Source organism: Larus michahellis, chromosome 4, assembly GCF_964199755.1.
Source record: "Larus michahellis chromosome 4, bLarMic1.1, whole genome shotgun sequence".
Lineage (NCBI taxonomy): Eukaryota > Metazoa > Chordata > Aves > Charadriiformes > Laridae > Larus > Larus michahellis.
In genome coordinates this window covers 21,543,205-21,555,231 of record NC_133899.1, presented here as the reverse complement: position 1 = coordinate 21,555,231, position 12,027 = coordinate 21,543,205, and the positions used below count along the sequence as shown (strand labels likewise).

Sequence of the window (12,027 nt, the reverse complement as noted above, 5' to 3'; positions counted from 1 at the left end):
GCCCAAAGGCTCCCTGCTCAGTCTGGCTTTCTGCTCAGTGGTTCTTCCCTCTCCTGTTTGGAGGTGATCGAGACAGACCCCGAACCAGCTCACGCCGTCCTGGAGAAGAGCAGCCGCGAGGTGGAGCTTCGCCTCAGCGCTGTGGTTGACTATGCCGAGTTCAAGCTGGATGTGGACGCCATTCAGTTCAAGGAGACCCTGCTCTTCCAGACGAGGATATTCAGGTGAGTGCTGGAGGCCAGGCAGGGACCTGCGAGTGGGACCTGACCCAGCGTCTGCTTCTCCGGAGCCACCGCCGTGCTCTTTTCCTTCTACTCATGGTGCTGTGCCAGCAGAGGTTACACTCAAATGCTCATTGCTCGGCCGCTTAATAAACCTCTTCTAATTTCTAACAGGATGATCAGCTTTGGAGGGCAGCGCTGCTGAGTCTGAGGTTTCAGCTTCCACGCATAACCTGGCACATCCCAGGGCCTGGAGATCTCCCACATGTGGACCCAAGTCCCTTCTAGGGTTTTACCTACAGTCCCACCTGCTGTTCATCCCTTTAACCAAACCATTTATTGTTTCACCCTTTCCAAGTCCTGGCAGGGTGCTGGAGCCCGTATATCTGTGCGCAAAGCCAAGCAGGAGATGGTGGCTGCCATCCTGCCAAGACGTGCCAGGAGAGGCTGGATTCTACTGTGTCCTTCTGCTGAGAACAACCATGGTTTTGCTCTCCTAGCGTTGTTGCCTGTCCTCATCTGCTCAAGGGCGAGTTTGCAGTCAAAATAATGTCAAACCAAGACATAAAGGCCTGAATATAAGGTCCTTGGATTAAATCTCCTGGGCACCATGGCTGCCCTTTCCTCTTTAACTTCCAGACTTTGAAATGCTCGGTCTTGGGACAGCAATCGAGCCATGGTGGACTTGCCTGGGGAAGAAGATGCTGCTCAGCACAAAGAAAGGGGTGCCAGGAGCCCACTGTACAGTGTTACTTCTCTACTTGCTTTGGATTTATTGGACTTTTTATTCCTTTTTCTTGCTTTTCAGTTTCCTGCTGTCCAATACAGGGAATGTGGCCCTGGAATACACCTGGATGGCGGCTATGGAGGATGAAAGGGCAGTGAGCCATACTGGGGAACTGCTCCCGCCCAGTCTGGATGGTAAGGCACTAGCTCTGTGGCAGCTGGGGGTGTTCCAGTTGGTAGCCGGGGGCTTGGGGAGAAGACCATGCCACTTCACCCCAAAACATGAATTGCTTTTTCATCCCTGTCCATTCATCCACTTTCATCGTCATCTCTGCAGCTTGGAGACTTTCTCCTGGCCCTGGCCCTGCCTTCCAGACCCTCCTGTGCTTGCTCTGACACTCGTGCTCTGCACGGGAGCTGAGCCTGGCTCGGGGCAGAGCCACGCTGCTGGGTCAGGACTGGGAAAGGGGGACATCAGGGCAGCTCTTTGGGGAAGTCCCTGAGACTGGGAAAATTGATGGTGTAACGGCAAGTTAGCTGACCTGCAGTCGCCGTCTACGTGTAACTCCCCAGTCCATGGCAAATGCGAAGTCAGTGGCTAAAATTAAGCCCCTAATTTGGGCACCGGAGTGTCTGCTGCGGGCGGAGGCCCTGCTCACAGCAGCTATCAGAGCTTGGCGGCGCGGCCGTGACTCCTTAACCTGCAGAAATGCGGTTGTGTCCAAGCACATGGTCGTCTTGGGAGCAGCAGGGTTCTGCGGGGAAACAGGGCTGCGTGTCCAGGAGGTCTCGGCTGCCACCTCTTGCCTTTCCTAGCACGGGCAGCTTGTCTCGTGGTCAGGATGGGAGAGCCCAGCCTGGTCCCTGACGCTCTGGATGTGGTTCTCTCCCTCCCCTGTGGGTCCTGGTGTCGGCTCTTCCCCAGCACAGGGCACGCTCACGCTGGGCTGTCTGGTCCTTACGAAAGCCTGACAAAGAGGAAGGAAGGAAAGGGTGTGAAGGACAGAGTGGTGCTGTTCCCCAAAGCCTTCTCTCCACCACGCGCAACCAGCCAAATTCAGTTCTGCAGGCAACGGGAGCAGGACTTAACGCTGTCCTTGATGCTAGGCACTGAGGCTGGCTGGGCCGGGACGTGAAACACGGCCAGAAAACTTCCCAGATGGCGTAGCAGTCATCTCTACTGTTAGTTCCCGCACATGGTTTGGGAACCGACACTGCCCAGAAACCGTTTTGCGGGAGAAGTTTGCATCTAGATCCCCAGTCCTGGAGATGGAGAGAGTTTAACAGCATGGAGTGAAGCATCTGGCTTCAGTCCTGGGCCCATTTAATTTGCTAAAGTGTAGCCTTCCTGTCTGTCATCCCAGCACCTTTAGCAGGTGTCGGGTGGCATGTTCTGATTCAAGCGGTTCTGTGGGTCTCCGCTGGGCCTTTTCACTGTACTTGCTGCCCCCCACCCTGTTCTCCCTCCTGTCTGTTCTCACTCTCACACCCGTCCCCACGACTTTCTGGGATTACGATTTAGCAAGCGGCAACAGAGAACCACGAGCAAACTGCCCGCTCTCCCTGTTCTTCCCTTGGGGGCCTTCCTGCTGAAAGCACTCGGCCAAGCGCATCCCAGCTCCCTTCTGTCCACCTTCAGCAGGAGGCAGAGGTGCTGGGAATCTTCTCCTTGGAAGACGTCCTGCTCTAACCTCTTCCTTACCGCAGGGTGTTTCCTCTCCTCCGCCTCTGGTGCCTCTGCGAACCCCCAGCCTAGCCATTGTTTGCGCCAGCCGAGCCGTGCTCGGGAGCAGGCCTCTTCCTCCCGGAGCTCGTCTCTGAAGACCATCAGTGCCACCTCGATGTTCTCTGTCGAGCCCTCCAGTGGCACCATCCCTGCCGGCCAGGGGCAGCTCTTCCAGATGAAGTTCTCTCCGGTCTGCGTGGGGGACTTTGAGAGCCGGATGCTCTGCAGGTAGGAAACGCCCAGGCCTTTTCAACTCATGCCGCTGATGGATGGTCCTCGTATCACCGGTGGGTGGGAGTGCGGACCTGGGGACAGCCAGCCCTGGAGAGGCAGCAGAAACAACCAACGTACAGGAGTGAAGAAAGGTGATCATCTAGCCTTGGTAGAAGCAGGTGTAGAGACATTGTGTGACCTATTAAGCTCCTAGAGGGTTGCAAAATCTGGAAGGAGAGATCTAGACAGGCTGTCAAGGGACCAACCAGTCCCTAGCTGTGCTTCCTTATCAGATAAGCATGGCCTCCTTATCTACATAGAAACCTGCGTGCTGTGGTTGGTCTCTGGACACATAACTCTTCATGTTCCTGCCGTTTCACCTCTGCTGCGTCCGTGGCGGGGAGTGCAGTTCTGTGTGATTTGCTGCTCGACGCTTGCACAGAGAGAGGCATCAACACTGTACAAGGAGATAAACAAGCAGTTGGCTGGCTGGAAATGTTAGTCCGGCTAATACCAGTCCCTTTCTTCCTAGTATTCCTAACCTGAAGCCAAATCAGAAGGGCCCAGAGGTGGCTGTGAAGGGGAGAAGCCTGATGCCAGACTGCCACTTTGAACTGGAAGACTCTGACTACATCACTGCAAAGAGGCGCAACCCAGAGCTGCGGGGACCAAAGGGGGCAACGTTCGATCTCAACACAAGAGTGATGGAGTTTGCGGCAGTTGGAGTGTGCAGCAGGAACAGCAGGTCGGTGTGGGCATGGCTTCTCCTCTTGATGGTCTCCTAGTCACCCCCCGCTTAACCAGAGACCTCTCCAGCTACTCTTCCAAGCCCCGTGGCACATCTGTACCTCATCTGTAGTCTGCTGACACATGGCCGCCAGTCTGTTTTGGGGCTGGAACAAGGTGGTCACTGAAGACCAACTGGCCAGTTTTCTGTTCTCTTCGTCCCTTTCTTCAATAAGGTATGGGTCAGGACTGGGAGGACCACGTATCCCCAGCCCGTGCTTTGTCCCTTTGAAGAGCATCCTGGGGCATTCTCCCTCCTTTGAGATACTAATGAGACATGGTCGGTGAGGGCTGCAACCACAATAGAGAGTGCCATCTTCCAAAGGAACCTTCGTGGACTTGATTTTACCATTTTCACTTGATCTTACCATTTTAACGTGCAAGTTTGGCGAATTTCTTTGCTAATTTCTTTGTTGATGGCCATTAATTTTTAGCCACCTGAGAGACAAAGAGGGCCCCTAGAAAGAAGGTGAAATGTTTTTGCTCCCAGTGTTGTTCTCCTGTACCAAATAACTCCCATCCAGATGGTGTCCAGGACTGGCAGCGCCTGATGGCGGCTGCAGGACAGAGTCATTAACATCCCAACACCACCTTAGTAGTCCTTTTTTGCTTTGTGTCCCCAGGACCTTCATGGTTATGAACCCAACCGATTCTGCGTATTCCTTCCAGTGGACTTGCCAAGACCCTGGAGCCCCACCAGAGCAGGTGGCTTTCTTCTGCCTCACAGAGAGAGGACAGATCCGGCCACAGAAGAAAGCAGAGGTGGGTGCAGAAAATTAAGACAGTAGACCCAGTACAAACAAGTGCCAGTTTAACGCTGCCTATGTCTGCACTTACTGGGCGTCCCATCTCGCTGTGGGCTTGCCAAGACCCACAAAGAAACCTTTGATCGCAGTGAAATGAACTGGCAGATGAACCTTTTCTCACCCTGTACCCCACATCTGCCATGCTTTTGGGCTGTAGGTGGCTCAGCAGCCTACCTCTGAGCTCACAGCAGCATAAGGTGGAGGTTTCTGGGGTTTCTTGGTGGTGTAGACTGTACCCCTTCTCCCCTTACCCTCCCAAGGGCAGCAGCTTTCCTTCATTTGCCTCTTTGTCCCCCAGATGCAGTTTGAGTTCATCCCCCGGCACCTGGACATCACAGAATCATTCTGGGTCTTTACAGTCCCTGAGCAGAGCATTTCAGTCCCGTTCCTGTTGGTGGGCAACACCACCGACCCACTGGTGACTCTGGACAGGTCCCACCTGAACTTCCACTTGCTGTTAATCGGTGAGCACCGTGGTTATATCTGACACGCTCAGAAGTCTACCCTTCTCCAGGGGCCCAGCAGGCTCCCGCGAGGAACCTGGAAATGGAAATGGGCTCTTGTGAGCAGAGCAGCCGGCTCCTGGCACCCAAGTGTAGGAGGGAGAAGAAGGGGAAGGGAGGAAGGCACGGCATAGAGTTGGGGCTGCTTCCAGGAGGTGATTTGGGGGGTGATGCAGGAGGAGCCCAGGGGGTCAGAAATACGTTTCCATGTTGGCATCCTGAGCGTGCCAAGCCTGCAGGCAAAGCTCCTGGCTGCAAATTGCCTGCAGGGCTCAGCCAGCAGGTGGGAACGCAGTTGGATGGTGGTGGCCTGGTGGCCAGAGGAACAAAAAGGTTTTCAGCAGCTGCTTTGTCCTCTCCCCAGGGCACGAGGTGCACCAGACTATCTATATAATCAACGGTGAGAAGGAAGCCTTCAGCTTTGCTTTCAGAGAAAGCTCTCTCTTCTCGGAGGCGTGCAACGCCTCCATGAAAATAGAGCCCCTGAAAGGCTCCATCGCTCCTCTTTCAAGGTAACAGGGCTCACAGGCCAGGTTCCCTCTCCCGCATGCCAAACATTGCACCGTCTTTTTGGGTTTTGAGGCTTTCTCCCCTCCGCAGTCACCAGGTGACTCTCAGCAATAGCATACATCTGCCTTGTTTCGTTCCATCCCAACGGGGACACCACAAAACTGCAGGTTCCTCTATAAAGTAGCTGTGTCCAGATTACCCTCATCTTCTAAGCCCCCTTCCTGGAGAAATCCAGGCCGTGGATCTTCTCGTTTTAATGACAAAAGCATGTTTGGGGGTTTTAACCCTGAGTCAGGATCCCCTGAGCCAGCAGCCTTAAGTATGCAAGGTCTCCTCTCTTCCCTGTGTTCCTTTAGTGACAGAGCCCACCGCGCGCGGTCTGTGCAAAGCCACCAAGAGCAGCAAAGCACACAAGCAGCATTTAAGCCCATCACGGGGTGAGAGCGCCAAGGCTCACACATCCAGCTGTGTTTTGCAGGGTCACCTGTCGGAAAAGGGATGCTCTTTTCTTGTAAACTGCAGCCATGGCTTGCCATCAGACACGGTCAGGAGTTCAAGCAGTTTAACAGGTCACTAGCTCATGTGCTGATCCACCGTGGGTGGCCCTGTGCCCACCCGTAGCTTGCCTTGGGTGTAAGGAGAACGCGTTAGCTCCAGGCAGCTTTGCTGTGGCTTAAAAGATGTTGAATTTTGGCTTGTCGCAGGGTGCAAGACAAGAGAGCGTCTCGTATCAGTCCCTGTGGCTCACAGGAGAAGTGGCGATTCCTTCAGTCTCTGTAGCTTGGTTGTGTTTGATCGTATGCCCACAAAAATTACAGAGAGGGGGTTTGGTGGCACCCACGCTGTACTGCTGTCACGGGAGCTGGACAGTGCCTCTTTCCCAAGAAGATGTTACCCCTGCCATAGAGATCGGCGTGATTGAGAGTCCCTGGGAGCGTCCTCCTCTGTGTTTGGGACAGAAGTGGGGTCTCAACCCAACGCTTCCCTGTAGCAGATGGGGCAGGGCACTAAGGTCAGCGATAGCTCAGGGTTTGCTGCTGCTTCTTGTATCCTCTGCCATTTCATTCCAAGGGATCATCGTACCTTAAACACTGCTCACCGGGGCTTGCTCCATAGTGGAAGGCCCTGGAAGGGCAGAGTGCTGCTCCTGGTTTCTCCCAGGCCTGGGGTCTCACCACAGCTATTGCACGGGTGGTGTCCTGTAGAGCAGGCATTGTGGGGCCAAGAAAGCTAAGAGACAGTGAGCGGTGCAAAAAGGATCTTCCCTCCCCAGGATTCCCATTACAGTCTTCCTCACACCAACACTCGAAGGAGAAGTGATCTTCAACCTCAAATGCGATGTCAAGAGGAAGACCCAGCCCCTCTCCTTGAACATCAAGGCCACTGGCTATAGCATGAACGTGTCTGTCAGGTGCGAGGATGGCGATGGCTGTGTCACTGAGCTCAGTGCACAACAGATCAACGTCATTGATTTCAAGGAGGTGAGCAGCACTTGGTACCCTGAACCATTTGCCCCACAAAGCCCTGTGAGATTGGGCCTTAACCAGGAGCTTTGCAGATACATTTGAACAAGAGAGGATGCTTTGCTTTGTTTGTGGGTCTCAAGAGGTAGGGAGATTGATCTTGCAGACAGGTCATTAGCTGAATAGCTTGAAGGAAATGGACCTGTTGGAGCAAGTCCAGAGGAGGCCCTGGAGATGCTAGGAGGGCTGGAGCCCCTCTGCTGTGAGGACAGGCTGAGAGAGTTGGGGGCATTCAGCCTGGAGAAGAGAAGGCTCCGGGGAGACCTTCCAGCCCCTTCCAGTCCCTAAAGGGGCCTACAAGAAAGCTGGGGAGGGATGGTTTACAAGGGCATGTAGTGACAGGACAAGGGGTGATGGCTTCAAACTGGAAGAGAGGAGATTTAGGTGAGATCTGAGGAAGAAATTGTTTGCAGTGAGGGTGGTGAGCCCGTGGCCCAGGTTGCCCAGAGAAGCTGTGGCTGCCTCATCCCTGGAGGGGTTCAAGGCCAGGCTGGACGGGGCTTGGAGCAACCTGGTGGGAGGTGTCCCTGCCCAGGGCAGGGGGTGGCACTGGATGATCTTTGAGGTCCCTTCCAACCCAATCACCCTTCTGTCACTCTATGAATATGAAAGATGAAGGAGCACTTGCTGGGCCAGCCATCCCTTTGCATGTCCTTCAAGCCCTAGTCCTCACCACCTTCTCCCCACAGGTACAGCTAAATGAGAACATCAAGTGCATTTTCAGCATCCACAATAATGGCAAGTTCAGCTTCACCTTCTCCTGGGAACTGAGCGGCCCCGCAGCCCGTAAGCAGCTCCTTACCATCACCCCTTGGACGGGCACCGTGGAGGGGGAGGGGAAAGCAGAGACCCAGCTGGCTTTTCACCCACAGAAGATGTGCTCTTTAAAGGACGTAGAGCTGACGCTGCAGGTGAGGCGCCAGCGTTTAATACGGGACCTTCGCCTTCCCTGCGCAGCAGCTTGGCAGCAGGAGCCCGGAGCGAGGGCTGAGCTCCATCCCTAAAGAGTCTGACAGTTTCTGAATGGAATATTTTAATGAGCGTTTATGCAGGACCAGTTTGGGAAGCGCTTTCGTAGCAGGACATATCCCCCAGGCCCTCTCTGCCCCTAATTTGGGGGGGTCCTAGATGTACATGGAGATGGAGCTGTTTCTCCTTGCCAGGCCCCTGCTGAGTCGGGTCCCACAGCCCAGAAAGGTCCTGCCAGCACACGATAGCAGAAAGCAGGGCCATAACTCTCCAAAAACTCTTTCCCTCTCAGCCCAAGCCTTCCACCTTCTGTTTCCATTCTGGGGTCCTTTGACACCTGCTTTTTCTTATCATCGCTGCAGTCAGCCATCACCCGTCCTCTTCCTCAGCCTCCTCTGGTGTTTGCAGTTGTAGTTTCCATCTCTTCAGCTGGCTCATGCTGTCTTTCTCCTCGCCAGATCAGCAAGGGTCCCACGTTTACTTGTGCATTCCTGGCCACCGTGGTAGTGCCCACTCTCCACTTCTCCACCACCAGGCTCAACTTTGGAGCCTGCTTCATCTACCACGCTGGGATGCCACCTGCCCGTCAGACCCTTGCCATCACAAACAAGGCAGACAAGGATGTGAGGTAGGCCTTCTCCGCACGCTCCTTTGGGCCTTGCTTAGAACATGTCTGTTCCATGTCCTCACGACCCTTGTGGGTTGAAATCCTGAGGATGCAGGGGGAGGAGAAAGGAAGGCCCTCAGCAGCCCTGATGTTGTCACCTGACCACACACAGCCTTGTGACACCTCTGCTTCTCTTTGCTGTGCTTTCTGCCAGTTTGAACTGCTTGTTCACCAACACCGTGCACCTGGAGGTGGACTTCCGAGGATACGTCCTACGCCCAGAAGAGACAGTGGAGGTGCCCATCACTTTCTATCCCAGAGAGGCTGTGTCTTACCAGGAGCTCATCCCTTTTGAAATCAATGGTCTTTGCCAGCAGACTGTTGAGGTCCGAGGAAGAGGCACGGAAATGAAGGTGAGATGGAATCCAAATCCTAAAAACTCCAGGTGGCAGCCAGCCAGCGTGGCTTTCTCTCTCATTTTCCTCATTTCTCTTCCCCAGCCTACCGTATTCCGGTTTTCTGCTACGAGGGTGGCAGAAAACCTTTTCTCCTTCTTTCCTTTCGTTTTATATTAATTCCTCCTGCCTCAGGTTGATGTAATGGAACCACAAGGGAAGGTGGTGAAGCTGGGAGCCCTTTCCATCGGACAGACGGTGAAGAAGATTGTCACCATAGCAAACAACAGCTCTGCCCCTCTCACTTTTAAGCTCCATCTCATGTCCACCACACCAGAGCTGCAAGAAGATGGGGTAAGGTCCCTTCCTTCACTGGAGAGCACTTTGGGGTGCCTACAGGGACGTCTACAAGCAGCTATGGGTGGGAGCTTTAGACACATACATTAGGATGCGTCCACGTATATTAGATATGGAAAAGTGATCTTTAAAGACCAAGAGTCACAGCTTTCTTGGAGCTCACATGGAATTACTTTGGAAGACGTAGTCCAGCTCACCATGGACACGTCACAGGAAAATACCTTTGGTAGCTGGGGATGCATGCCAAGGAATGAGTAGAGTTTGGGGCAGTGTTGATGGGGACAGAACAGGAATTGGAAGGCTCTATGGAGGATTCGCAACTCAGTTGCCAGATGAAGTAGTCTCCACTCATTTCTTTGGGCAGGTTCTCTTCTTGAACCCCATCAGCAAACTAAGTCTGAAGCCCAAAGGAGATACCTGTAAAGTGGAGGTGAACTTCTCCCCAAAGTGCCGCATCCAGCCATTCACCGAAGAAGTGATGATGGAGTGCAATGGCCTGGTGCGCTCCCTCTTCATGGTGCGGGGCTCCTGCCAGGGCATCCAAGTGAGCTTGGACCAGGATCACCTCAGCTTTGGAGCGGTGGTGCAGCAGAGCTACACATGCCGGCACATCGTCATGCACAACACGGGCGACATAGGAGTCGAGTAATGCAAAACTCTGTCCTCTCTGAGGGCTTGGATGGGGGTTGGATGGAGTTGTAGCTTCCCCACATAGTTCCCCTCTGCTTTTCCATCCCAGTGGAGAGTTGTGCAGCCAAGGCTGTGCAGTCAGGCCCTGGAAGTTAGCAAGGGATACAACCAAAGGCTTGTTTAGGGATGGGTGCAGCTGAGTCCTGCCCAACCTGAAGCCTTATTGCCAGGTGGCTCAGCATCATGCCTGAGATCTGCTGGAAAAGCCCACAAAAGGCTTAGAAACAGCACACCGCGTTCGCAGCTTCCCAGTTGCTAATCCTTCCTTCCTGCCCTTGTGCTTTCCTTGGCAAGGTTTGAGTGGGACATCAAGAGCTTCAAGCCAGATTTCTCCATCAGCCCCGCGAAGGGTTACATCTCCCCAGGAATGGATGTCCCCTTCGTTGTGACCTTCCGCCCCTCAAAGCTGAGCCATTCTATCCAGTACCAGGGCCTGCAGTGCTTCATCCAGGGCAGTGAGCCACTCCGGCTTACGCTGGCAGGATGCTGCATGGAGACCCCTGTGACCAAAGAGGTAATCGGAGCAGAGGCAGGATGGGTCCTCCCCGCCCTTATCCCACCATGTGCACCACATCTCTGCCAGGGCAGGGACTGGAGGACACTTGCATGTGGGATTGCCAAAATGTCTGAGCCCTGTTATTGTCTTCCTCCCCAATTAAAGATGCTGCTCCTCCAGCGAGCATGTTAGCGGTCCTGGCCCTGCACTGTAGCACCTTGGCCACGGGGACACCCCCCAGGGCTCTTCTGAGACCCTCCCCACAGATTGCCACCCAGCTGTACCCACAGTTTTGCACCCACAGCCACGCTTTTCCTCCCTGTCGGGGCAGGGGAGGGCTTTCCAGCACTAGGAGTGGGCTAAGGCATCTGCATCCAACTCCTGGAGCACAGGGATGCAGCCTGGGAGGACTCCTGGCCCTCGTGGGCATTCCAGGAGACTGCAGCTGGGAAGCATTGGCTCTTGCTCCTGAAAGAGAGCCTGGGGAAGGCTCTTTAGCCTGCCCACGAAGGGCCTGTGTGGCTGCAGGTTTTGTCCTCGCACAGAAGAAACATCCTTCCAGGACTCCCATGTTCTTTCTCCCCTCCCTGGGAGGCGGCAGCCGCCTTCACCCAGCCTGCAAAAGACTCATTCCTCTCCCTTCTCTAAGAACCAACAACTTGATTTACACCAAAATCTCAAAATGGAAATTTTGTGTATGACAGGGAAAAGCTGCTCCCTGTGCCCCGGAGCCTGGCCTAGAGCTAGTCAGCATCTCTGAGAGTGGAAGGGGCTCCTTGGTAGGACCAAGCAGCCTCTGTGCTCCTCTGTTGCAGACACTGACTTTCACATGCAACGTGCGCGAGAAGCACAGCCAGACCATCCTCCTGTCCAACCCGAGCAACGAGGCCTGGACCGTGCAGCCTGTCATTGAGGGGAAACACTGGAAGGGGCCTGAATTTTTCCGTCTGGAAGCCAATCAACAAAACAAGCCTTACAAGATCACTTATGCACCCCTAACCATGACCTCTGAGAACAAGAACCATCAGGTATGTGAGCTGGGCCTGATCCTCATAGCAGGACCCTCATAGTTCACCCTGTTTGGGGCAGAAGGTAGGATGAGATGACCTTCAGAGGTCCCCTCCAAGATGCAATTCTCCTGTGATCCTGTGTTGGAAGCTGGCTTTCTTGGTGGCTAGAGGCCAGGGGTAAGGTGGGAAGTCCGGACTGACCACTAAATGTATTTTAGCAGCTAACCTAAAAAGCCAGGTTATCCAAAGGTCCAGGAAATGCAATTTGTTCTGTGCAGCTCCTGGTTCCTGTCTGTGCAGCCCAGGGTGGGAGGCTTGGAGACACTCTCCTGCTCAGTTCTGGGGGCTGCGCAGGCTCCCCAAGCCCCGGGCACGACCACTTCTGCCAGCACTGCCCTGCTGGGATCCTTCTGCAGCCTGCAGGGAACAAGAGGGGTGAAGCTGCCCTGCCATTTCTCAGCGCCCCCCCCTCACCGTGAGCAGACAGGT

General features: G+C 54.4%; 1 protein-coding gene across 1 annotated transcript in view; it reads left to right on the top strand.

The window, feature by feature from the left end:
- The window catches only part of HYDIN (HYDIN axonemal central pair apparatus protein), a 188,174-nt gene that overhangs the window by 172,148 nt on the left and 3,999 nt on the right, over nt 1–12,027 (top strand). Inside the window, exons 66-80 of the mRNA XM_074583386.1 lie at nt 64–224; nt 1,030–1,142; nt 2,655–2,901; nt 3,419–3,631; nt 4,296–4,434; nt 4,777–4,942; nt 5,346–5,493; nt 6,765–6,972; nt 7,704–7,925; nt 8,442–8,611; nt 8,805–9,003; nt 9,181–9,339; nt 9,707–9,987; nt 10,327–10,546; nt 11,344–11,556. Of these exons, the coding sequence (XP_074439487.1) occupies nt 64–224; nt 1,030–1,142; nt 2,655–2,901; nt 3,419–3,631; nt 4,296–4,434; nt 4,777–4,942; nt 5,346–5,493; nt 6,765–6,972; nt 7,704–7,925; nt 8,442–8,611; nt 8,805–9,003; nt 9,181–9,339; nt 9,707–9,987; nt 10,327–10,546; nt 11,344–11,556 (2,859 nt within the window). The remainder of the gene's footprint in view (nt 1–63; nt 225–1,029; nt 1,143–2,654; nt 2,902–3,418; nt 3,632–4,295; nt 4,435–4,776; nt 4,943–5,345; nt 5,494–6,764; nt 6,973–7,703; nt 7,926–8,441; nt 8,612–8,804; nt 9,004–9,180; nt 9,340–9,706; nt 9,988–10,326; nt 10,547–11,343; nt 11,557–12,027) is intronic.